General features: G+C 43.2%; 1 protein-coding gene across 5 annotated transcripts in view; it reads right to left on the reverse strand.

Annotated features, from left to right (window-relative positions):
* The window catches only part of LOC127643902 (amyloid beta precursor protein binding family B member 2-like), a 106,690-nt gene that overhangs the window by 36,693 nt on the left and 45,386 nt on the right, over window positions 1–24,611 (reverse strand). For 3 of the 5 annotated variants that reach the window (XM_052126840.1, XM_052126835.1, XM_052126837.1), the window contains 3 exons: window positions 21,678–21,810; window positions 18,453–18,498; window positions 9,640–10,578 (listed from right to left, as the gene is read on the reverse strand). In XM_052126840.1, the coding sequence (XP_051982800.1) occupies window positions 9,640–10,576 (937 nt within the window). In that variant the 5' untranslated portion in view covers window positions 10,577–10,578; window positions 18,453–18,498; window positions 21,678–21,810. Of the gene's footprint in view, window positions 1–9,639; window positions 10,579–18,435; window positions 18,499–21,677; window positions 21,811–24,611 lie in introns of all 5 variants that reach the window. The other 2 variants (XM_052126839.1, XM_052126838.1) reach the window with 2 other exon arrangements.

Below are 24,611 nucleotides of genomic sequence, written 5' to 3' on the forward strand. Positions count from 1 at the left end.
TCGGGGTTGAAGGAAAGCTGAATGCAGCAAAATACAGAGATATCCTTAATGAAAACCTGGTCCAGAGCATTCAGATCTCAGACTGGACCAAAGGTTCATCTTCCAACAGGACAATGACCTTAAGCACACAGTCAATACAATGCAAGACTGGCTTAGTGACAACTCTGTGAATGTCCCTGAGTGGCCCAGCCAGAGCCCAGACATAAACTCAACATCAAACATCTCTGGAGACACCTGAAAATGGCTGTCCACCAATGGTCCCCATCCAACCTAACTGAGCATGAGAGGGTCTGCAAAGAAGAATGGCAGAAAATCCCCAAATCCATGTGTGCAAAGCTTGTCACATCATATCCAAAAAGAGATGAGGCTGTAATCGCTGCCAAAGGTGCTTCAAATAAGTACTGATTTAAGGGTCTGAATACTTAAGTCATTCATTTAAAGCATTTTAGCATAAGGCTGCAACATAACAAATTGTGGCAAAATGAAGGGGTCTGAATACTTTCTGAATGCACAGTACAATTGCTCCGAAATGGCTTAAAAGGGTGCCAGGGAACCCTTTCAACCAAACAGCCATCATAGCCAAGAAGATTTTACAAGTTTTCTGCAAGAAACAAAATACAATAGTTACTTTGAGATAATCAATCAAAGCATGTTTTCCGCACTGTTTTTCACAAAAATAAATGTTCACATCCTTTCGCTTGGTTGTGCACATGACAATTTTGGAAACTTTGCATGCAGTGCTTCAATTCCATTGAACAAATTCGAGGCAAGGGCCAGGGCAAATGTACCTATACTTTTGAGGAAGAGTAAAACTATTGCAAATAATGTAAAAGGACAATATTTTCACTTTTCTTCAATTTCCTGTTTCAGATCTTCAGTTGGTCTTTTTTAGAAAGACAACAAGCCTATTTACCCACTACCTTTTGTACACTGCATAAAAAGGTCTCAAATAGGAACATTTATGACTAATCAACTATCGATTATTTGCCATTAATAATTTGATAGATTTCTAGCAAACAAAAAAGTGTCCACGGCCCATGGTCAGTGATGCTTTCTGCCTATCAATCATTTTGCGCATTCTCATAGTATTGTAGTTTCAACTAATTATTGAGGCTTAATAAATTTTTTATTCCATGTTGTTCATAACAGGTGTCAATTGAATGTGCTATTTTGCTACTGTTGTTTTTTTCTCTCCCCTTTTCTCCCCAATTTGGCATGGCCAATTGCCAATGCGCTCTAGGTCTTCGTGGTGGTGTAGTGACTCGCCTCAATCCAAGTGGAGGAGGACCAATCTCAGTTGCCTCCATGTCTGAGACAGTCAATCCTAGCATCTTATCTCATGATGTTGAGCGCATTACTGCGGAAACCTAGCGTATGTGGAGGCTCATGCTATTCCCTGTGGCATCCATGCACAACTCACCACATGCCCCACCAAGAGCGAGAACCATATTATAGTGACGACAAGGAGGTTTACCCAACATGACTCAACCCACCCTAGCAACAGGGCCAATTGGTTGCTTAGGGAGCCTCTCAACATGCCCTGGATTCGAACTTGCGACTCCATGTGTGAAAGTCAACGTCTTTACTTGCTAAGCTACCCAGGACCTCGCTACTGTTGTTTTTTACTACTGTTTCTACATGAAGTCTGTCTCAATAAAGCTCATTTGGTATCTTTGGAGTGAGGGTTTTGAAAAGAGGGCATGGCTAATCCAACAGCTCAATTTGTGGAAATTCTAGAATGGCTAAAATCACTTACAGAACCTTTAAGCTTATCGATCGTTGATTAATACATTTCAGCACAAATGTGTTCAGTATTCTTGCCAGTGGATACAAGTAGGTGTAGCTGCAGGTCAGAGATCTACAAATGGGGGTGAAATCTACAAAAGAGGACATGGTTACTCCAAAAGAGGGCAGGGCTAGGTTAGGGGCTTTCTATATCTTTGCTGGTGGTTTGGAGATCCCGCCCCTTTTTGGACCTCTGCCTGCAGCTATATTCTTCTCAGCAGAAAAGACTATCTATACAGTCATCCACCGCTAGAAGTCATATTGCCTTTTGCCTTGATAATCATGAAGCATTTCTCTATGGATGAACATTACATTTACAGCATAAACAGTTAATACTGTGTTTAAGTATAACATGGCAACAAGCATTATTGATCCGCCTGTATCAATCACACCAACAATCACGTCAGTTCTCGCCAGGAAACCATGTTTGAATTCACAAACTGATCCTAAACACAGCCTGAATGTGTTAAAAATAAACACTACACTGAAAATATATTAAGAGGAAAATATCTATACTCACATTTAGTGTTGTCAAAAATACCGGTACCCCGGTACCAAGTCGGTACTCAAACAAAAAATTATTTACGATACCAGAATTTCTGAAGGTACTGGGGTACCGAGTACCGGGTCTACCCGGTACCCATGCAGAGGCGGGAACTTTCGAACGCTCACAACAAGCAAAAGATGACGACAAGCAAAGCTGCTGCGGAGCCTCAACTGAATCATGTCGAAAATTTGTAAACGCTGCTTTCGCAATTTTCTGACGATAGGAGGGAACACATCAAACTTAATAAAGACAGACACCCGGATTTATTCAAGCAAATAAGTGTGAGTTTAAAAGCATATTATCATTTGCATTAGGGCTGAAACGTTTAGTCGACATTATCGACATTGTCGAAAATACAAAATTGATGAGAAAAATGTTCGTTGTCGAATAGCCGTTTGATCTCATTTAACGTAACATGAAATCACATTAAACTGTAACGATATCCCGTGAGAGCAGCAATTCACGCCTGATGGAGGAAGAATTACACAGATCAGTCCAGATGCACTCGAAACTGTCACAGTTTATTTTATGTAGATCCCAAAGTATTAGGGAATGATAAAAAAAAAAGTACATTCAAAAGCATGTACCATTGTGGAATAAGCGGAGGCGGAGCTCTTTAAAGGAAACATTCCGGCGTAACATCTTAAATGCAGTAAAATTGCTTTATTAAAGTTCAAATAATACAGAAGCAGGTCATGTTAATAACTATAAACTCAGAAACTGGCATTTCTCTGTGTGGTCGGTGCCTCTTCTATGAGTTGCGCCAATCTCGGGGGGAGAGATTGAAACTGTACCCGACTGAGAGAGACTCTGCCTCGGTCGCTCCTCCCTCGAGCGCGCACGCTAAATGCAGCTAGATTAGAATGCGGTTGCTCGCGACTTAATCATAATATCTATATATATGTCACTATGCATTTCTTATCATGAAGAAAATTGGCAATATGCAGCTTTATTAATAAGAGAGCACTTTGCACATTAGTTTGTAAATTGTTTTTTATTAATTCTATTGTATGCTTGTTTATTTAGGCTTTTTTTTAGTACTTGGTAAAAACTTAAATTAAAAGTTGCAAAAGTTGAAGCAAATCTTATATAAGTGTTCAAAAATACTTTAAGCATACGTTGTTCAGTTTTGTTATCATTAAAAAATAATATATTTAAATTAAAGTGTTGCTCAATGGCATATTTCTGTTCTTAGTTCTGCTGCTAATGTTTTGTAGACATTTTGTTAATAAAAGAGTGTTGTTTAGTAACCTGTTTTTGCTTTGGTACCGAAAATGGTATCGAGTACCGTGAAATTTCAATGGTATTGGTACCGACTACTGAAATTTTGGTACCGTGACAACACTACTCACATTATTAAAGTGTATTTATTTTAATGATTTTTTAAATAAAATCGCATGATATGAGCGCGAAGCGATCATCTGTGTTCCGCAACTGCTTTCGGGTCCTTGAATAACGTATAATGTACGAGTAAGAGCAGCCGGTGGACTTTCTGGTGCCCTCCTAGGGTAAGATGGTGCCCCCCTAGGGAGTTGGTGCCCTATGCAGACTGCGTAGTCTGCTTATAGGGAGAGGTGGAACTGTAGACCTCCCATATATTCACCCAGAGTTTGTGCAAGTACTCCCACCCACGTCAAGTTGCAGACTGCACTGGCATGAAAAACTGCACTTGTGTTTAGCATTCTCAGGAAAATTGGATATGATTTAGCACATGTGGGTCTTCGGTAGCTCAGCGAGTTTTGACGCTGACTACCACCCCTGGAGTCGCAAGTTCGAATCCAGGGTATGCTGAGTGACTCCAGCCAGGTCTACTAATCAACCAAATTGGCCCGGTTGATAGGGAGGTTAGAGTCACAAGGGGTAACCTCGTTGGTAAGTTGTGGTAAGTTGTGCGTGGATCGCGGAGGGTAGCATGAGCCTCCACATGTCATGCACAACGAGCCATGAGATAAAATGCGTGGATTGACGGTCTCAGAAGCAGAGGCAACTAAGACTTAACCTACTACTCACACTGAGGTGAGTAACCATGCCACCACGAGGATCAACTAAGTAGTGGGATTTGGGCATTCCAAATTGGGCAAAAAGGGGATAAAAAGATGAAGCGTTCATAGCGCATATTGCTGCGGCCAACACAGGTACAAAAATATAGCCCAGAGACTTCCCTGAACATGTTTGAGTGATCACACAAACAATGGACAGTTTGAACTGATTCACAGATACTAGAGTAACCAACTCTAAACCTGTTTTTGCTACTGATGTGTAAATCAGAGACACTATTAAAACATTTCAGTCTTAATTTCCTAGAATATCAAAATCCACAAAAGGAGGTAGATCCTTTTCCTAGTTGGCTCCTAAACTATGGAATAGTCTCCCTAACACTGTTCGGGACGCAGACACACTTACTCAGACTAAAGACTCAACAATTTAGCCAGGCATACACCCTGTTTATCCATCAACTCACAATTAGGCTGCCTTAGGTAGGAAACATCTATCATGTCTATCTATAACTCTGCATAAAATATAATGACATCTATTCTAATATTATTCTATTTGTTACCATGTCTCAACCTTGGGATTCATTTCCAGAGGTTACCAGGGCCAGCCAGATCCACCTCCATTCCTACTTGGTGTCGGACTCCACTGCTATGTGTCTCTGAGTGATGATGACTAAATGGAGCCAGTGCTAGCCAGACATCACTTCAGTCTTTTACAATGGACTTCAGAGGATGAACTGATGCCAATTCCATCTGTAAGACATCGGATACTTCATATGCCACTGGTTGATATCTGATAGAAAATTTGTGGGCAGAACTGAAAAAGTGAGCTAGGAGGCCTACAAACCTGACTCATTTACACCAGTTCTGTCAGGAGTGGGCCAAAATTCCAGCAACTTATTGTGAGAAGATTGTGGATGGCTACCCAAAACCTTTGACCCAAGCTAAATGATTTAAAGGCAATGCTAACAAATACTAACAAAGTGTATGTAAACTTCTGACCCACTGGTAATGTGATGAAAGAAATAATTTTCTCTACTATTATTCTGACATTTCACATTCTTAAAATAGTTATCCTAATGGACATAAAACATGGAATGTTTTCTAAGATTAATGTCAGGAATTGTGAGAAACTGAGTTTAAATGTATTTGGCTAAGGTTTATGTAAATGTCTGACTTCAACTGTAAGTCGGGACAAATCAGTCTAATGGCACTTTTTAAGAAACTTAATGGTCAAATTAAAAATGTATTGATGTCTCAGTAATTATGATTTTGCTTAATTTCATATCGACATCAAAATCATTGTAAATATATTTCAAATATTCAATATATTGCCCAGCCCTAATGGGTATGTGTCATGCATTACAGTCAGAGTGTAAACCCAGTAGTGCAGCTATGCCAGCTAACGTCTGTGTGTAAAACCAGTTTGTACCTGTACTTTACACCCCCTGTTAGCGAAATGGACCTCCCACACACCCGTGAGCCTTTCCTGACTTCTGTGAGAGAGATATCGACTGGCAGGCAGCCTAGTTTGAGTGACAGTTGGGGGGCAAAGAGGAGACACCATCAATACCACAGAAGCAGCCACTTGTCACAAAGTCTTACTGCAGTGAAACTACAAACAAGCTAAACAACTTACACCATTTATCCAGTAAGAAACTCCTGTAACTTGCTGTTTCAGCCGAGCAGGTTCACTTAACCACCAAACTAACTAGCCAAAAAAATAAATAAAATTAATATACACTACATTTAGGTTACAAGTACTTGGAATGAAATGGTTCACCCAAAAATGAAAAATTCTTTTGGTCGTGAAATTCTCACAACCTCATCATTCTAAACATGTTCGACAAGTTAGCGAACCCAAATGCAGTTTTTAATGTAGATGGATATACATATACCACAAGGCTTGAACAAAAGGGACTACTTTCTTCAATGCTATGAAGGATGAGACTAGACCAGGTATAACTGAACATGAAGATATAGAGGCACAAATGAAGGTAAACACAAAAAAGCTGAACACAATGATGGAGGACAGTTGAGGATGGTTACCGGGCATCAGGGGAAATGTTGTGCAGAAGGTGATTAACATAAGAGTTTATTGAAGACAGGGGAAAACACAGAACAGTTTGACTGTTCTGTGAGCCACCCCACAAAGGGCGGCTCCCGACACCCAAATGAAGAGGATGGTACTGAGGAAGGGATATCAGGCGGATGGCCAGGGCACCATTGGATGACAGATGGAGGAATTGGCTGAAGATCAGGAGGCCAGGGAGGAGCCTCCAGAAAGGAAGTTTGGTCTGGAGGTTTGGGAGGTGGCTCCAGGAAGGCAACTGGCTGAGTATCAGAACACCAGGATGGAACTGGCAGGTGGTCAGGAGGCAGAGCCACAGGGTGTGGAGCCACAGTGTGCAGAGCCACTGGTCATGAAGACCCAGGGGACAGAGCCACAGTTCTTTCAGGGAGTTGAGACTCGGGAGGAGCAGCTGCAGGTGAAGCCGGCAGAGGAGCGGGGGTTTGAGTCTCAGTAGGAGGAGCCAGAGGCAGGGCGGATGGAGCCACTGGAGAAGGAGTCTCTGGGAGAGCGGACAGGGCCCCTGGAGGAGAAGCAGGCAGAGTCGTGGAAGATTCAATGGGTGGAGTCGCCATGGTCAAGAGCACTGGCAGTGATGGGGAAACAACCTTGGTGGTCATGAGCACAGGCAGTGATAGGGGAATGGCCTCTGTGGCCATGAACAATGGCAGTGACTGGGGAGTAGGAACCCTTCTCTTCCACTTCCGGATGGCCTTGAGCACACTGTGGGAGACTCAGAAAGCTGGCGGAGCCGTGGGAGGCTCAATGAATAAAGTCTCCAGGACCACAGAGGCTGGGGAGAAAGTGGTTTCCGTTGAAGGGAGCTCTGAGAGCACTGGAACCATAGTTGCCCCCCAAACATTCCTCTAGGGCTGGAGCTGGCATAAAAGCTGGTTCTCGGACAGACATGGCTTGCAACACTGGCTCTGGGATGGACGAGGCTTGCAACACTGGCTCTGGGATGGACACAGCTTTAGGAACTAGCTCGTTGACCATGGCAGGCATGGGCATTGGTTCGTTGGCCATGGGAGGCCTGGGGGAAGGAGCCGTGGGAGGCCAGTATGTTATATAGTTTAAGGGCTGTGATGGCAGGCTCAGAAGATGAAGAGTGTAGGGCCAACAGAGCAGGAAGCGGAGGGCAGTCTCTCTCTGGCAGTCTGATGGACGAGTCTGTGTTTGGTGAAAGCGAACATTTCCTGCCGGACTGCATTGTGCCAACTGAAAAGTTTGGTGGAGGAGGAATAATGATATGGGGTTGTTTTTCTGGGGTTGGCCTAGGCCCCTTAGTTCCTCTGAAGGGAAATGTTAATGCCTCAGCTTACCAAGACATTTTGGAAAATTCTATGCTTCCAACATTGTGGAAACAGTTTGGGGAAGGCCCTATTCTGTTCCAGCATGACTGTACCCCAGTGCACAAAGCAAGGTCCATAAAGGCATGGTTGGATGAGTTTGGTGTGGAAGAACTTGACTGGCCCGCACAGAGACCTGATATCAACCACATCGAACACCTTTGGGATGAACTAGAATGGAGATTGCGAGCCAGGCCCACTAGTCCAACATCAGTGTCTGACCTCACAAATTATCTTCTGGAAGAATGGGCAAAAATTCCAACAGACTATTACTATATAGCCTGTTGACTGATTTTCATGCGACGGGAGCGGGTCGTTTTTGCCAGGAAAATCCAAAGGATGTGATGTTTATTCATGCTCCCGAGAGCCTTGCCTCATAGCTTCTCTTCTGCTATTCAACAGTGACAACAAACTGCAACAATAGGTAACATTATCTTAGATATGAAATCCAGCAAACGTCCGGCTCGCAGTACAACACCGACTAACTCAGAGTAAGCCAAAAAAAACAAAAAAACATTTATCTACTGAATCCCATCTGGTTAAGCAGGAACGTGATCGTGGTCGAGCGAAAACTAGAGTGAACATCGGCAGGGCATTTGATTCCTGGAAGGAACTTCGTTTGGTTTTGGGGATCAAAACCGACCCTGAATAGGTGTTCTTCTTATTGGACAGGTAAGCTTACATAACTGCAAAGCATGTAAAATATAGTGCCATAATGATTGATCTGTGTAATTTTAGCTAAACTACAATAACACATGAAATGAATGCTAGACAGTGTTCAAGATAATACAAAAAAGACCCATTCATTAGTGTAACGTAACTTGGTTACACAGAAAAATATATACATTCTATTATTATAAAACAATAGTGCATCAAGATATCAAAATGACAGTTGTGATGGAATCACATCAATACTGAATTGTGTTAACATATTTATAATGTACAGTCTATTTTATAAACAGCTACTGTCATCATCCACCAAATTCAGCTAACAGCTATTGATAAAGCTGGCTAGCTAGCTAAAGCCAACATAGACTATCATATAAATGCAGTCAATGTATCATGCAAAGAAAAGTGATTACTTCAATCTACAGACTCACATAGCCAGACCTATATCCACACTTTGTTTTAGCCCTGTTCCAGCACTGGAGAGTCAAATATAATATAGTAAAACAATCATAACTGTGTAATTTTAATTATGCTACCTCATCTGTCAACATGATGCCTGTGAATCACGTTGCCTCTTTGTACGTTACATCATTGTTTTGGTCAATGCAACAGGTAGCTGGTCTGTATAACGCTATATATCATGCAATGATAGAAATGTGTCAACCTTAGAATTTGTACTATACTGTTTTTACTAGGGTATATGATCTGCAGTGTCATTTTTAAAAATCTGGCATAAAGCAGAAAGCAAACGCCAACTCTGCAAACTGTGTTTCAGTATAGACAGTTTTGTTAATTGTATGCATGTTTATGTAATATATAAAGCATTTCTGGCTTCAATTTCTGACATAAATAACTACAGAGTGATATATACCATTACAGTGTTATAACATTATTCATGCTAATAATATTTTGGTCATACTGTTTACCCCTACGCATTACAGTACATACAGTAAACTCATGACAAACTTTCTTCCACAGCCTCACTTCTTTGCCAGAAAGGGAAACCAGTCATTTACTGACACACACTGCCTGTGCTTACCTATCACACTCCAGTGTGAGAAAAGTCCAAACACACAAAAACCCTGTGCCAACCCACTTCAGTCAAACTGAAAACCACACACAACACAAGAGAGCACCATATCCACTAACAGTGGTCCAAATCACACACACACAAAACCACACTGAGGAGGCAAGCATCGTAACACAGTGTGAATGTGTACTGACCGCTATCCTCTGGTGAGCCCACTGATGCACTGTCCTGTGACAATGTGGTCCAGCTGGACTCCTCGTCACTGTGTGGTAGGTTCTGGATACGGTTTAGTGCACGATCTGTCTTGGCTCCCGTCCGTGGTCTGTCTTTTTTTGTCTCTGGGGAGGAAGAAGAAGATGAAGAGCTGACAGACAGCAGGGGTGTGTCTTCGGGGCTGTGCTGTTTCCTTGGAGACGTGGGACAGGGATTCTTTTCTTTTTCTAGCAAAGGCTTTGTGACATCATCATCCTGAGTATCAGGTTGGTCATATGACAGGTCATCAAGGCATGACTGCAGGTAACTCTTGGTCTTAAGGTGCTCGGAGGACTTCATGACTGAGACAATCTCAGTTTTCTCAGGTAAAATGCACAGGTCATCACAATTCTCCATAGACTGAACATGGTCCTCCTCATTTGTGCCATCATTAACCAACTCATTTACATCCTCGTTAACAAGCTCGTTATTGGAATCAATGTCAGTGTTAGACTCACTATCAAAGCTTAATTCAATGTTTAATTCATCATCACTGTTGAGCTCTGATTCAGAAGCTGTGTTTCCATCTTCGTCTTCTTTAGAGTTGTTCTTATTGTGATCCTGTCGTTCCGCAGCTTTACGTAACTGATTCGCACCATTTTTGGCCAGTTTTGAATTGGCGGTAGATGCTGAAGAAGAAGACGGTGGAGTCACGCCTTCACCGAGTCCCATCGCGCTCTGAATGTTTGTGAGTGCATACTTCTTCCGACACTTAGGGGGCGTGGCCTGACCCTGCTTGATAACGTCTCCGCTAAGCAGTTCATTGTGTGAGGAACGCAGGCTGAGGGAAGTGGGCGGAGTTGCCTGGGACCCATTGCGATTGGCTACATCCACAGTGGGAGAGGAGTTATGTGGTGATGGCACACAGACTGACATCATAGCTAAAGTAAGAAAAAGAGTAAAGCAATCAAAACCCCATATAAACAAACAGTAACAAGCAAAAGCTTTTAAAAAAAACATGACTTTACTCCTCTAATACATGGACTTCAGATCTCTTGTTGAGTCTGATATAGTTTCTAACTTCCTGATTCTTAAATTTCTTTGCAAAGTCTGCATTACATTGTGACAGATTCATAAACAGGGCTGGTTATTGATACTGATTTCCCGATTCGATTCGATTCCGATCTCGATCTGATTCAATATTGTTTCATATGGATATATTTCTGTTACAATGTCCATTTTGCTTACATATAAAATAAAATCTCTCTCAGCTAATAATTATATTAATTATAAATTAATTATGCTTAATTATAAAGGAACCTTCTAGGCAACCCTCCTAGGTACAAATTACAGTATATATTTTCATTTGTTTTTCATCTAATACAACGTTCAATCAGGAGCTGCACAAGGTCTGATGAACTTTCACACATTTTACTCTTATATCATTAGTTCTTCCTGTGCAAACTAGTTATTTTTGCTAGGGATGCACTGATACCACTTTTTCTCTTCTGATCCCATTCCAATATCGGAAATCTTAGTATCGGCCAATCCCTATCCGATACCAGTGTTGTTTTTTTGCATAATCAGTTTAGAATATCTTTACATTATTGTGTGGAACTAATTGGGTGTACTCTTTAATATTTAAAGAAACACAAACCTCTAACTACACATTACAGTATATCAATATAAATATATAGCTTATGAAGAAACACTTTATTATTAACTAGAATATTGGATAATGTAGCAGCAAAATTAACAGTAATTCCAGTATAAGTCATCAGTCATCAGTAGAATAGAAGCTGTTTTTCAACTTGTATCTGTACTTTAAAGGATTCAGATCTCTTTTTTGTTCAATTTATGTGTATCAGCTCACTTTTTATTCACACAGCTATTTATTTGGAACCCATTCAACTTAAATATTATTATTATTGGTTTACAAGTAATATATCTCAATCGTGTACCTTTTATTTTGAAATTCAAAAATCTCCAGGAAGTCCTGTAATTGTGTCTGTTTGTAGCCAAGTTCACAGTAGTTTAATTTGCTTCTTATTCAAATTCCGGTATGCTTATTATAAGTGAACCCAACTATTGAGCATCTACATCTGAGATGTTGTTCGTGAGTAGCACTCAAATATTGCGCACTGCATGAAGGCTAAAAATTGCAGCGAGTGTGTGTAAACAGAGCAGCGGCATTCACTAACGCGCTGGAGCTGAGCATGTCTTTGATATATTTGCTTATTAAACACAGCCTTTTGTGATTCACAGAGCTATAGCATGTTTTCAAGTGACATTGAAAATTTTTGGGCTTGACAGAAACTAACATGACTAACGTCTCAGTTACTGACGTAACCTCCGTTACCTGATGGAGGGAACGAGACGTTGTGTCGCTGAGTTGACACTAGGGGTCGCTCCTGCGGAGCACGGTCATCTCTGATTTTGAGAAAAGGCCAATGAGAATTGGAGTGTGGAATTTGCATGCCACTCCCCCGGACATACGGGTATAAAAGGAGTGAAGCTGCAAATACACATCAGGTATCGTACTGAGGAGCCGAGCCAAAGACCCAGCGCTTTCAGCGGATGGTTCAGTATTGTGGCTAGCGGGAACACAACGTCTCGCTCCCTCCATCAGGGAACGGAGGTTACGTCAGTAACCAAGACGTTCCCCGTCTGTCACTCAGTCGACGTTGTGTCGCTGAGTTGACACTAGGGGTCCCATGGAAAACGCCACAGAGCTGAACCGAGTTACGCAGACTAGCGGTGCGAGACGGGCAAACCTCTGTGTGCCTCGTAGCCAGTGCAGCAAGCCGTCGCATAACTACCCCCAACACACTGGCAGGCATGAAGCGGTCCCCTGCACCTAGCTAACTGTTCAGAAGTATAAGGACTGGCTAGCCCAGCCGGGGCCTTCTCTCTATTATTCTCCCCTGTAAAAGGAACAAAATAGTTTGGCTGGGGGCCAAATATATATGGTCCGAGCAGGGGGGTGTCCCTCCAAAGAGGAAGACACTGCGGAGACTACACCCAGCCCCGAGAGGAGGGGGGTTTAGGTGGAATACACACACGGTCTTACCGATTAGCCGCGGAAGCACATCGCGTGTAACGGCGTCGTGGTAGACCCTACCCAAAGGTGGGGAGGGGTTCCTACAAACAGGGCGACCCAGGGCAGAGTGTCTTCCTTGGCCCACTGTCCAAGGAAGACGCGGTTTACTGGTAGGGAAACCATTTTGCGGGATATACATCACACAGGGTTGCCGAAGGGGACAACCAGCACATGTGGAGCACCAACACATTCTCACCCCGACTCGTCACGTACGGACGCTTCGGGCAATTTCGTCACATATTGACGCGCCGGGTACACCTTTGGCGTCATTTTTCGACGCGCAGGGCAGTCCCATAGACTTCCATGTATCTCCGCGAACCGGAGCGTGCAGCGTTCAAATGTCACGTCTCAGGTAAGCTCACGCGGCGAACGGGTCGAAAGTCGAGACCGCGATCAATAAAAATGAAAAGGAATACGCTACAATGGCCCTCCAACCGGTTTTTTATGTTTCCAAACCGGACGCGCCGTAAAACGACGCCAAAGGTACACCCGGCGCGTCAATAAGCGACGCCAAGGGGTCCTGCCCGAGCGTCCGTATGTGACGAGTTGGGGTGTGAGAATGTGTTGGGAGCACTTACCTCAGTACGGGGGCCTAGTGACGCCCGTTTCGGGGAGGCATCGAGCCTCTCCGAAGACTCAACGGCCGCTAGGCTAGGGAGGAAGAACGTCCAGGGTTCACATTTCCTGAGAACGCAACTGGGGAAAAGAGCGCACGTCTTCACCTCAAGGGAGGGGAAAGGCGCTATGCACCCGGCCAGCTGACCTGAACTTACCTGTATGTGTCACCTGATAACACACGGGACGAAACTGGCTCAACCCTGAGGTTATAGAACCTCGCAAAGGTGTTAGGTGTTGCCCAATCCGCGGCTCTACATATGTCTGCTAGAGAGGCACCATGGGACAACGCCCATGAAGCCGCAACGCCCCTGGTAGAATGGACTCGAAGGCCAGCAGGGGGCGGCACGTGCTGGGCATGGTATGCCATCGTGATGGCATCGACGACCCAGTAGGTGATCCTCTGTTCGGAGACAGCGCTTCCCTTCTGCTGTCCGCCAAAGCAAACAAAGAGCTGCTCGGAACTTCTAAAGCTCTGCGTGCGGTCCAAGTAGATGCGAAGAGCACGCACCGGACACAGCAAGGCCAAGGTTGGGTCTGCCTCCTCCTGGTGCAGCGCTTGCAGATTCACCACTTGATCCCTAAAAGGGGTCATGGTAACCTTGGCCACGTAGTCGGGGTCTCAGGATGATGTGAGAGTAAGCTGGACCGAACTCTAGGCACAGTTCGCTAACAGAGAACGCCTGCAGGTCCCCTACCCTCTTGATGGAGGTGAGTGCCGTCAGGAGGGCGGTCTTCAGAGAGAACGCCTTTAGCTCTGCTGACTCAAGGGGCTCGAAGGGAGCTCCCCGAAGGCCTGAAGGACCACGGAGAGGTCCCACGAGGGAACGAGGCGCGGCCTGGGGGGGTTTAACCTCCTCGCGCCTCTCAGGAACTTGATGATCAAATCGTGCTTCCCTAAATACTTACCTTCCACTGCATCGTGATGTGCCGATATAGCGGCTACATACACCTTCAAGGTGGAGGGGGACAGCCGTCCCTCCAACTTTTCCTGCAGAAAGGAAAGCACTGATCCAACTGTGCAGTGGTCTTCACCACAGGAAGAACACCACTGAGCAAACAGATGCCACTTCAGGCCGTAAAGACGCCTCGTTGAGGGGGCTCTCGCCTGAGTGATTGTGTCTACTACCGCGGGTGGTAGGCCACCTAAGTCTACCGCGTCCCGTCCAAGGGCCAGACATGGAGATTCCAGAGGCCTGGTCGCGGGTGCCAGATGGTGCCCTGACCTTGAGAAAGAAGGTAGCGGGTAGCTCCACGTCGGGGCCAGCCCCGAGGGGCGGGCTGTGGCAGGGCTGGTGTTGGTACAGCAGGGGGACGCGCTGGGCGACGAGCAGACGGGGTGCGAGGCCTGTAGCTCCGCCTGGGCAGGATGTGCTGTATAGCCTCCTTCTGCCTCCTTACCATTGAGAACTGCCGGGCGAAGTCTCCAACGGTGTCGCCAATCAGCCCAACCTGGGAGATGGGGGCGTCAAGGAAACGTACCTTGTCAGCCTCTCGCGACTCGACCAGGTGGGGGACGCGCTGCCCCGCCATCGAGGGTAGTGAGAGCGGAGGGTTCCACTCCAGCCTGACACTCGCAGCTACCGGGCAAGCATGGCTGTCAGCTCTGCGTCAGCCTGCGACTCAGCCGCCGCAGTCGAGGGTGGGAGCTCAGCCGAGTCTTCAGCGTCAGACATGACGAACCCGCTCTCCGATGCTGCGATCGAGATCTCATCGTCGACAGGCGCTCCGAACGAGATCGCGGGTCCGTATGAAGCGAACCGGCAACCGCGCCCCAGTGCTCGGTTGGAGCATACGAGCGTGGCAGGGAGTGGGAGGTCCGTGGGGTTGTACCTGGCGGAGAGGCTCCCACTGAGGTCCCCATATCGCCCCCAGCGCAAGCCGACACCGGCTCGTACCTGTAGGTAGAAGGACCGAGTCGGGGAGCGGCTGGGGTGGCTCGCGCTCTTACGAGTGCGAGCCACGACCGCAACGTAGCCATGGCCATGCTCTCGCAGTGACAGCATGAACCATCCACGAACGCTGACTCTGCGTGGGTAGCACCCAGACACAAGAGGCAGCGATCGTGGCCATCAGATGGGGAGAGAGAACGACCGCAACCAGGAAACACACACAAATGGAAAGACATCTTGAAAAAGAAGCTTCACCGTTTGTGCCACTCTTTTAGAGAAATATACTCTTTTAATGGTGTTATATATATACAGTGAGGAAAATAAGTATTTGAACACCCTGCTATTTTGCAAGTTCTCCCACTTAGAAAACATGGAGGGGTCTAAAATTGTCATCGTAGGTGCATGTCCACTGTGAGAGACATAATCTAAAAAAAAATCCAGAAATCACAATGTATGATTTTTTAACTATTTATTTGTATGATACAGCTGCAAATAAGTATTTGAACACCTGTCTATCAGCTAGAATTCTGACCCTCAAAGACCTGTTAGTCTGCCTTTAAAATGTCCACCTCCACTCCATTAATTATCCTAAATTAGATGCACCTATTTGAGGTCATTAGGTGCATAAAGACACCTGTCCACCCCATACAATCAGTAAGAATCCAACTACTAACATGACCAAGACCAAAGAGCTGTCCAAAGACACTAGAGACAAAATTGTACACCTCCACAAGGCTGGAAAGGGCTACGGGAAATTGCCAAGCAGCTTGGAGAAAAAAGGTCCACTGTTGGAGCAATCATTAGAAAATGGAAGAAGCTAAACATGACTGTCAATCTCCCTCGGACTGAGGCTCCATGCAAGATCTCACCTCGTGTGGTCTCAATGATCCTAAGAAAGGTGAGAAATCAGCCCAGAACTACACGGAAGGAGCTGGTCAATGACCTGAAAAGAGCTGGGACCACCGTTTCCAAGGTTACTGTTGGTAATACACTAAGACGTCATGGTTTGAAATCATGCATGGCACGGAAGGTTCCCGTGCTTAAACCAACACATGTCAAGGCCCGTCTTAAGTTTGCCAATGACCATTTGGATGATCCAGAGGAGTCATGGGAGAAAGTCATGTGGTCAGATGAGACCAAAATAGAACTTTTGGTCATAATTCCACTAACCGTGTTTGGAGGAAGAAGAATGATGAGTACCATCCCAAGAACACCATCCCTACTGTGAAGCATGGGGGTGGTAGCATCATGCTTTGGGGGTGTTTTTCTGCACATGGGACAGGGCTGACTGCACTGCATTAAGGAGAGGATGACCGGGGCCATGTATTGCGAGATTTTGGGGAACAACCTCCTTCCCTCAGTTAGAGCATTGAAGATGGGTCGAGGCTGGGTCTTCCAACATGACAATGACCCGAATCACACAGCCAGGATAACCAAGGAGTGGCTCTGTAAGAAGCATATCAAGGTTCTGGCGTGGCCTAGCCAGTCTCCAGACCTAAACCCAATAGAGAATCTTTGGAGGGAGCTCAAACTCCGTGTTTCTCAGCGACAGCCCAGAAACCTGACTGATCTAGAGAAGATCTGTGTGGAGGAGTGGGCCAAAATCCCTCCTGCAGTGTGTGCAAACCTGGTGAAAAACTAGAGGAAACGTTTGACCTCTGTAATTGCAAACAAAGGCTACTGTACCAAATATTAACATTGATTTTCTCAGGTGTTCAAATACTTATTTGCAGCTGTATCATACAAATAAATAGTTAAAAAATCATACATTGTGATTTCTGGATTTTTTTTAGATTATGTCTCTCACAGTGGACATGCACCTACGATGACAATTTCAGACCCCTCCATGATTTCTAAGTGGGAGAACTTGCAAAATAGCAGGGTGTTCAAATACTTATTTTCCTCACTGTATATATATATATATATATATATATATATATATATATATATATATATATATGTATATGAGAATATAAATATATATATATAAGCGAAGTTATTCACTCCGTAAGCTCCTTTATCAGCTGCTGAAGCACCCAAGGGTGTATGCTCAGCACAATGTAGTATGCGAGGGGGAGGACCGCTGGAAAGCGCCGTAAACCAACAGCCTGTAGAGATGAAAGAAACAGCAGAGGAATTCAGATCTCTGACTGCTCTCTCGGCTCCGAAGAAGATATCTGATGTGTATTTGCAGCGTCACTCCTTTTATACCCGTATGTCCGGGGGAGTGGCATGCAAATTCCATACGCCAATTCTCAATGGCCTTTTCTCAAAATCAGAGATGACCGGGCTCCGCAGGACTCAACGTCGACTGAGTGACAGACGGTGAAACACACTGTATCAGATTTGGATAGGGCTCGTCGGACCGATATCTGATCCATCTAAAAGCTTCAGTATCGGAGCTGATACTGATCCAGGTATCGGATCGGTGCATCCCTAGTTTTTGCAGATTAGTTTCAATAATTGGTATTTTTTGGACTGGGGAGGAAGTTTTTCAATTCTGAAACGTATATGTATTTATTGTAAAGTGAACTCTTATATCTCAAAAGATCAAGGAAAATATGATTCGCATGATTCGCATGATTCTATCAATTAAATGAGATATAATCTATAAGTAGAGCAACACTAGGACTGTGTGGCAGGGCGGAGGGCGGGGCCGGGTAGTGATCCTACACACCAGGTCCCGTATTAGGCTAATCAAGCCTCTGAGGTATAACGGTCGACTGCAGAGGATAGTGGGGGAGAGAGAGATTGTTAACGGACATATCCATCGTGTGTGTTTATGTTGTCTTTTAAGTTTATCATTAAAACTATTATTTATATCGTCAAGCATGTTCTAGCCTCCTCCTTTCCATTGATCCCTTTACAGACTGCTTCTGCATCAACATTAACAAAATGTTTATTTATTTTTGCTCAAGACTCTGCAGACTGTGCAGCTTCAGTGGAACTAAACTGAAATAAGTTTAAAATCGGGGATTTAATACAATTTAAAGCTGACCCACAACCCATTGTTTCCTTCTCTGATGTGATTGAGGACTAAAATAAATCAAGTTCATCCCGAAAGATGAGCAAAAAAACGAAAAAGCCGATTCATAGAGACACTACAGTCACTGTGAGAGAAGATCTAACCAATGACATGCAGAAATCCAACATATTACATTAAGACAGTTGAACAAAAATCAGATACTGACACAGAGGGCTGTCTGACCTTGGACAGGTTTTCTCCTTGAGCCTGAGATGCTGTCAGTGTAAATCTGCAAGAAATGACACAATGAGCTTCTTTCATCATCTGCAGTCCTAGAAGACCATCCACCAACAGCATGTGCACAGAAATACAAAGCCAATGCTATGAATGCACATACAGTATGCATCCAGTACATAATGTAACTTAAGACCCCATGAAATGGTTTAACAAAAAAATCTTTTTTTTTAAATTGTTTATGTTTCCAAGAGTGTTTGTTATTCATATTTTTGAGAAGTTAGACATCACAGATGATTTTCTGTAAAGCTACTTTGGAACAAAGTGTCGTGGGGAAAGCACAAATAAAAAAACTATATAAATAAAAATTAATTGACTTGATTTGACTTTCATGTTGCAATTTGGCAACAAAATGTACAATCTCTGTACTGTCAAACAAACAAGTGATAAAGCCACATCTAAGTACTGATTACCATTGCCCCATGTCTGCAAACCAAGTTGAGTGGTCCATACAACGTCTGCAGCCTGAAACTAATTTTTTGATAGTAAATTTGGATTGAATGTGCTTGGCTTCATAGGAAAGCTATAGGTTGCACCCATGCTCTCTTGCTACCTATCAGTGAATTAATTAACCTCCAGTGTGCTGTCTGTCTGCACTGGTCTCAAAACAGTACAAAATGCACAGTATTTTCATCCTAACTCCATATAAAGCCTCTAAAAGCAAAAACAATTTCTCAATGTGAAAATGCACATTAAATAAAGGATTTTGTGGAGAGGAAGTGGGCAGGACCGGCTGGAATGTCACACGCCCGGACCCCAATCTGCCTGATGGGGTACGCGAGGGATAAAGGCGGACGGTGACGACGGTTCGAGGGAGAGAGAATCACAGGCATGTCCGTCATGTGTGTTTTTATGTTTGTGTGTTCTGGTTTAAGTTTTCATTAAATTATTATTTATATTGACAAGCCGGTTCTTGCCTCCTCCTTGCCCATATTAACCCCCTTACAGATTTCTAATAAAAATATTGTGCTATTCTACACATTAGTGTACATTGTGTTTAGGGGTGTGCGATATATATCGGCTACGATAATATTGCAATTGTTGTTATAATGATATGCAAAATCACATTATCGAGTATGTCACTCATTTTCAAAAAACATTCATAAAGCCGTATTAAGTGTCCACGCATTAACTGCGTGATGCAGCAAAGTGGTATATACTACTGCACAGGCACATTCTGATCGTGATGTTTCACATTAGATTGCGGTGTGTATGACAGAAGTTAAAAATGAGCGAAGAAACGGCGAGAGGAGAAGATCATCAAACATCAAAACCTTGCAACCCACACTAGATTAAATTGCTAGATGTTGTTCATCATCAATAGCATGGAGGTGGTTTGGATTTGAAAGGTTAGATGCTAGTCAAAAGACGGCAATCTGCAAACTGTGCCAAAAATCGTATACAGTCGAAAGTAGCTCGACGACCAACTTATTTCACCATCTTCGAACTACCCACCACACTTAATATGAGGAATATGAAAAGCTTAGCGAGTCAACTGAACACAACACGCCTTCAGCTGACAGGGTAAAAGCAAAAACACACACTCAACAAACTTTCAAACAAACAAAGTTCCTTACGACAAAAAAAGTGACAGATGGCAAGATATAACAAACGCTGTCACCAATTACAATAGACATGGTGGCAATTCAAGCGGTTGAGAGAGATGTTTTAAACAACTTTTGAAGACTTTAGACCCAAGATACACACTGCCTGGGCTTTTTTTTTTTCATCTTTGACTTTATGCACATATTTACAGAAGGGTGTAATTTGTTTACAAATGCAATACTTTTTTTTTTTATTGTGCTGTGTTTGAAAGAAGTTTGGATTTGGTGACTTCTATTACAATGTCATATTTTTGCTTCTTGCTTTTATGCTTGACAGTTCACCTTAGAGCAGAGCAGTGTTTTGTATTGTTCTTACTTGAATGATTCAGTTTAGAATAATAAGGATCTTTTCCTTCAATATATTGTTTAGATTAATAATATCAACAGTCAATATTATCATGTTATGCTATTAATATGTTGTAAGAGGGAACTAGTACAATGTAAGCCTTCAAAAAATAAATTGGAACGACACAAAGTATTGTCTGTTTATCGTTATTGGCAAAATCCCAGAAAATATCGAGATATAATTTTTTGTCAATATCGCACACCCCTAATTGTGTTTAGTAGCATGGTGTTTCGCGATTGTGACGAAGGCAGGCAGAGAATGTGGATCTAAATGCAGCTTTTTATTAATAAAAACAGAGAAAACTCAGGAAACCTAGCACAGGGCATAGTGACACATGCAAGAACTAACAAGGAAACAAGGAAACTAAAAGGGCTTATATACAAAAAAGGAACAAACAAGGGAATGAGGAACACCTGGGGAAACAATTAGGGAATGAGAATTAATCAGGGGGAAAACCAATCATAAAATGAAACTACAAAGGACTACAAAAAACAAACAGGAAACAGGAACTAAACTAAACTTCAACATAAAAGAACAAAAACAAAAGACAACAGAGAACATGATAAATCATTCAAATTTAAAAAATGGCATATCGGATGAAACTAGAGACTCTAATCCAGAGATGCCTAAACCAGGGTCTACGGGCCAAATTTTGCCCGTAATGAACTTTGATTTGGCCTGCCTTGCCATATATGACAAGAGGGGGGACATTTTTTTTAAATAAAATAACATTACATTGACGCAGATATTCACTGATTGCAGAGTAATGTTGTTTTTTATATTATGAAATAATAAAGGAGGGAAATCAAGGCAAATTTTATATTTTAATATAATACAGTTTGATATAATTCAACATTTATTTTCAGCCCACGGCCCTCAATCAAGTTTGATTTTTGGCACTTCGTAGGAAAAAGTTTAATCATAGTCATTTTTTTCAGAATAGAAAGACTGTAAATGTTAAATGCATATACTTACTATATATACTAAAAGTAAATTTGATCTAAATTTATCAGATGGCCTCAAAGCTAATAGACATGGACTAAAAGCCACAAATCTCAATTTCATCAACTGATTTCATGGGGTCTTTAAAATGATGCATAATCTCACATTTGTTACTTCAATTTAAATTTTATGAAGCACAGCACAGCATATCTGTAAAATCATAGGGTAACACATACAAACACACTCCACAGATATTTTCGATAAGCAGGCGGTCACACTCACCAAGGAGCTGAGGATTGTGGGTATTTCCACAGAGCCTCCTGGGCCATGGTGTTTAATTAGCTCATCATTAAATGTTCTGCCATTTCATCACCAGACACGTATATCACCGTGGAAGCACTCTGAAAACTATATACTGAAAACAATGAAAAAAATATGAAAATGAGACAATAGGTAGCAAAACATTGAATTAATGTATTTTCACCACACCCATGCCTCGGTTAAGGATAGTGTGTGTGTGTGTGTGTGTGTGTGTGTGTGTGTGTGTGTGTGTGTCTTCTGGGACATCTCCTGCTGTACGTGTAAACAGCATGGGGTGGGAATATGCATCTTGAGCACAAAGACAAATATAGCTGCGAGCAGCGATGGCGGGCCCAAGCCGGTGGCACCGCCACCCCCGTGCCTTTAGGGTTGCTGTGCACGATGGACAATAACATAACCTCGCTTTGACCGTCGAGAAGACGTGTGCTGTAGAGCTCGCATCAGCGCGGGCTCTGCAAAAGTGCGCATGGAGGGCACATATCAACCACAAAGTATGCGTGAGCACCCTTCTGATACCTAAAATGAAAAATGAGACACCCTCCGGTCTCATGGAGTTAATGGACACACGAAATAAGTACACAAGACTGAAAATTCATATGAAGTGTGCCATTTGGGACAGGGCCTATGACCGTGAATCACAATAGTCACATCTATGAGGTAATTCAAATGTAGAATAATTTTCAATGTCATAGGATGTCATAGGTCAATATCTTTTGCAGCACTTAAACGTGTTAATCCAGAAGGCCAGTATTTATACGGAGGTCTCTGTACAGGTTTATTAATGTAATTATAATTTACGCACTGCAGAAGTTTCATCGATATCAGTTAATGTACGCAGAAGTTATAACACACTTCCTTGCTTTTATGCACCCTTTATGTGCTTTTTGGAGCTTCAAAGTTCATTTGCAATTTGTTCCACATTCAAACCAAAATATCTGACTTTCTGTTGGTCTGTTTGTTCACTTGAGACATAAGAGGGTGATTTCAAAGCTTTTTGAAAGTGACACACTTCCTTCTGCCTGTTGGTGGTGCTATAACTTTGACTCACAATAGTCACATCCATGCGACTGGCCTCTTCCCGCGAACACACCGCTGAAGTTTCATCGAGATCAGTTAATGTATGCAGAAGTTATAACACACTTCCTTGCTTTATACTCCCTTTATGTGCTTTTTGGGGCTTCAAAGTTCATTTGCAGTGTGTTCCACATTCAAACCAAAATATCTGACTTTCTGTTGGTCTGAGCTAATGACTGTAAATTGGAAAGCTGTCCGGCTCCCTCCCCCTCCCCTCCACACACACACACAGGCAGGGGCACTCTGTCTGTCATGGAGAGAAAAATTCCAAGAAATCCACATTCAAACCACAATATCTGACTTTCTGTTGGTTGGAGCTAATGACTGTAAATTAGAAAGTTGTTCGGCTTGACAAGAACAATATACACGCCGAGTTTTGTAACTGTAGATAGAACTAACTAAGTTATAACACACTTTATGTGTCCTTTTTTAGTCCTAAATCAATTTCCTCGCCACGGCCAAACCGTTCGAGATATCAAAAATCCGTCCGGAATGTAGCATCCTCAATGTCTTGACTTCATGCCGACCGAGTTTGGTGGCGATTGGATTCATTCTCTAGGAGGAATATATATAATTCCAGAGCATGTGTTTCCAAACAACCCATAATAGCCGACTTCCTGTTGGGCTGGCGTAAAACTTAGAGCACGAAAATTGTTCGGCCCGATGAGATCTACAAGTGTACCGAGTTTCATATTATTACATGCAAGCGTGTTTGATATATGGACAAGTGTTCGAATCCCATTCCAGGGGACGCTGTCGAGCCCCCTGCCACGCCCGGGTACCATCTTTGGCCCGGCCCTGATGGCCGCGGGTTCTGACCCGTGTGCAAAGTTTCAAGAGTTTTCGAGCATGTTAAGGGCCCCAAAACCTTGAAAAACAAAAATAAAAGCATTCTCACTCAACAGCCAAATCATCCCCTTCCCCCCCAGACACAGAGAGACGTAGGGTCAGTGGGAGAGGCAGAGAAAATTCTCCAAAACATCCACATTCAAACCAAAATATCTGACTTTCTGTTGGTCTGAGCTAATGACTGTAAATTAGAAAGTTGTCCGGCTCGATGAGAACAATATAATTACTGAGTTTTGTGACTGTGGGTCAAAGTATAAAACCAACCCCCTCACTTTTGTCAAAAGGTGGCGCCACTGAGCCCCTGCACCACGCCCGTTTCTGAAACTTTGCACATGTCTACTGGCTAATAAATGTGATGTGTCTGTCGAGTTTCATGCAATTTCAAGAATGCTAAGAGTCTCAAAAGCATCAAAAAAGAATATTCGAGTTTGAAGCGTTGCCGCGGCAACAGTATCCAAGATATCAATAATCCTTTCACATGTCTACATCTGCCGTGTGTTTACATTACACACCAAAAGTTTTAAGTAAATCGGGTAAAAATAAGAGGGTGATTTCAAAGCATTTTGAAAGTGACACACTTCCTTCTGCCAGTTGGTGGCGCTATAACTTTGACTCACAATAGTCACATCCATGCGATCGGCCTGTTACAGCGAACACACTGCTGAAGTTTCATCGAGATCAATTAATGTATGCAGAAGTTATAACACACTTCCTGTTTCTCTTTTCGCGCCATCATTTCGTTTCCTCGCCACGGCCAAACCGTTCAAGATATCAAAAATCCGCCGGCAATTTTTCATCCTCAATGTCTTGACTTCATGCTGACCGAGTTTCGTGGCGATTGGAGGAATTCTCTAGGAGGAGTATTTCAAATTCCATTGCATGCGTTTTCCAAACAATCCTAAATAGACGATTTCCTGTTGGGCTGGGGTAAAAAGTAAAAGTATGAAGGATATATGAAACGATGAGATCTAT

This window comes from Xyrauchen texanus, chromosome 5 (genome assembly GCF_025860055.1).
Source record: "Xyrauchen texanus isolate HMW12.3.18 chromosome 5, RBS_HiC_50CHRs, whole genome shotgun sequence".
In the NCBI taxonomy this organism is placed as follows: domain Eukaryota; kingdom Metazoa; phylum Chordata; class Actinopteri; order Cypriniformes; family Catostomidae; genus Xyrauchen; species Xyrauchen texanus.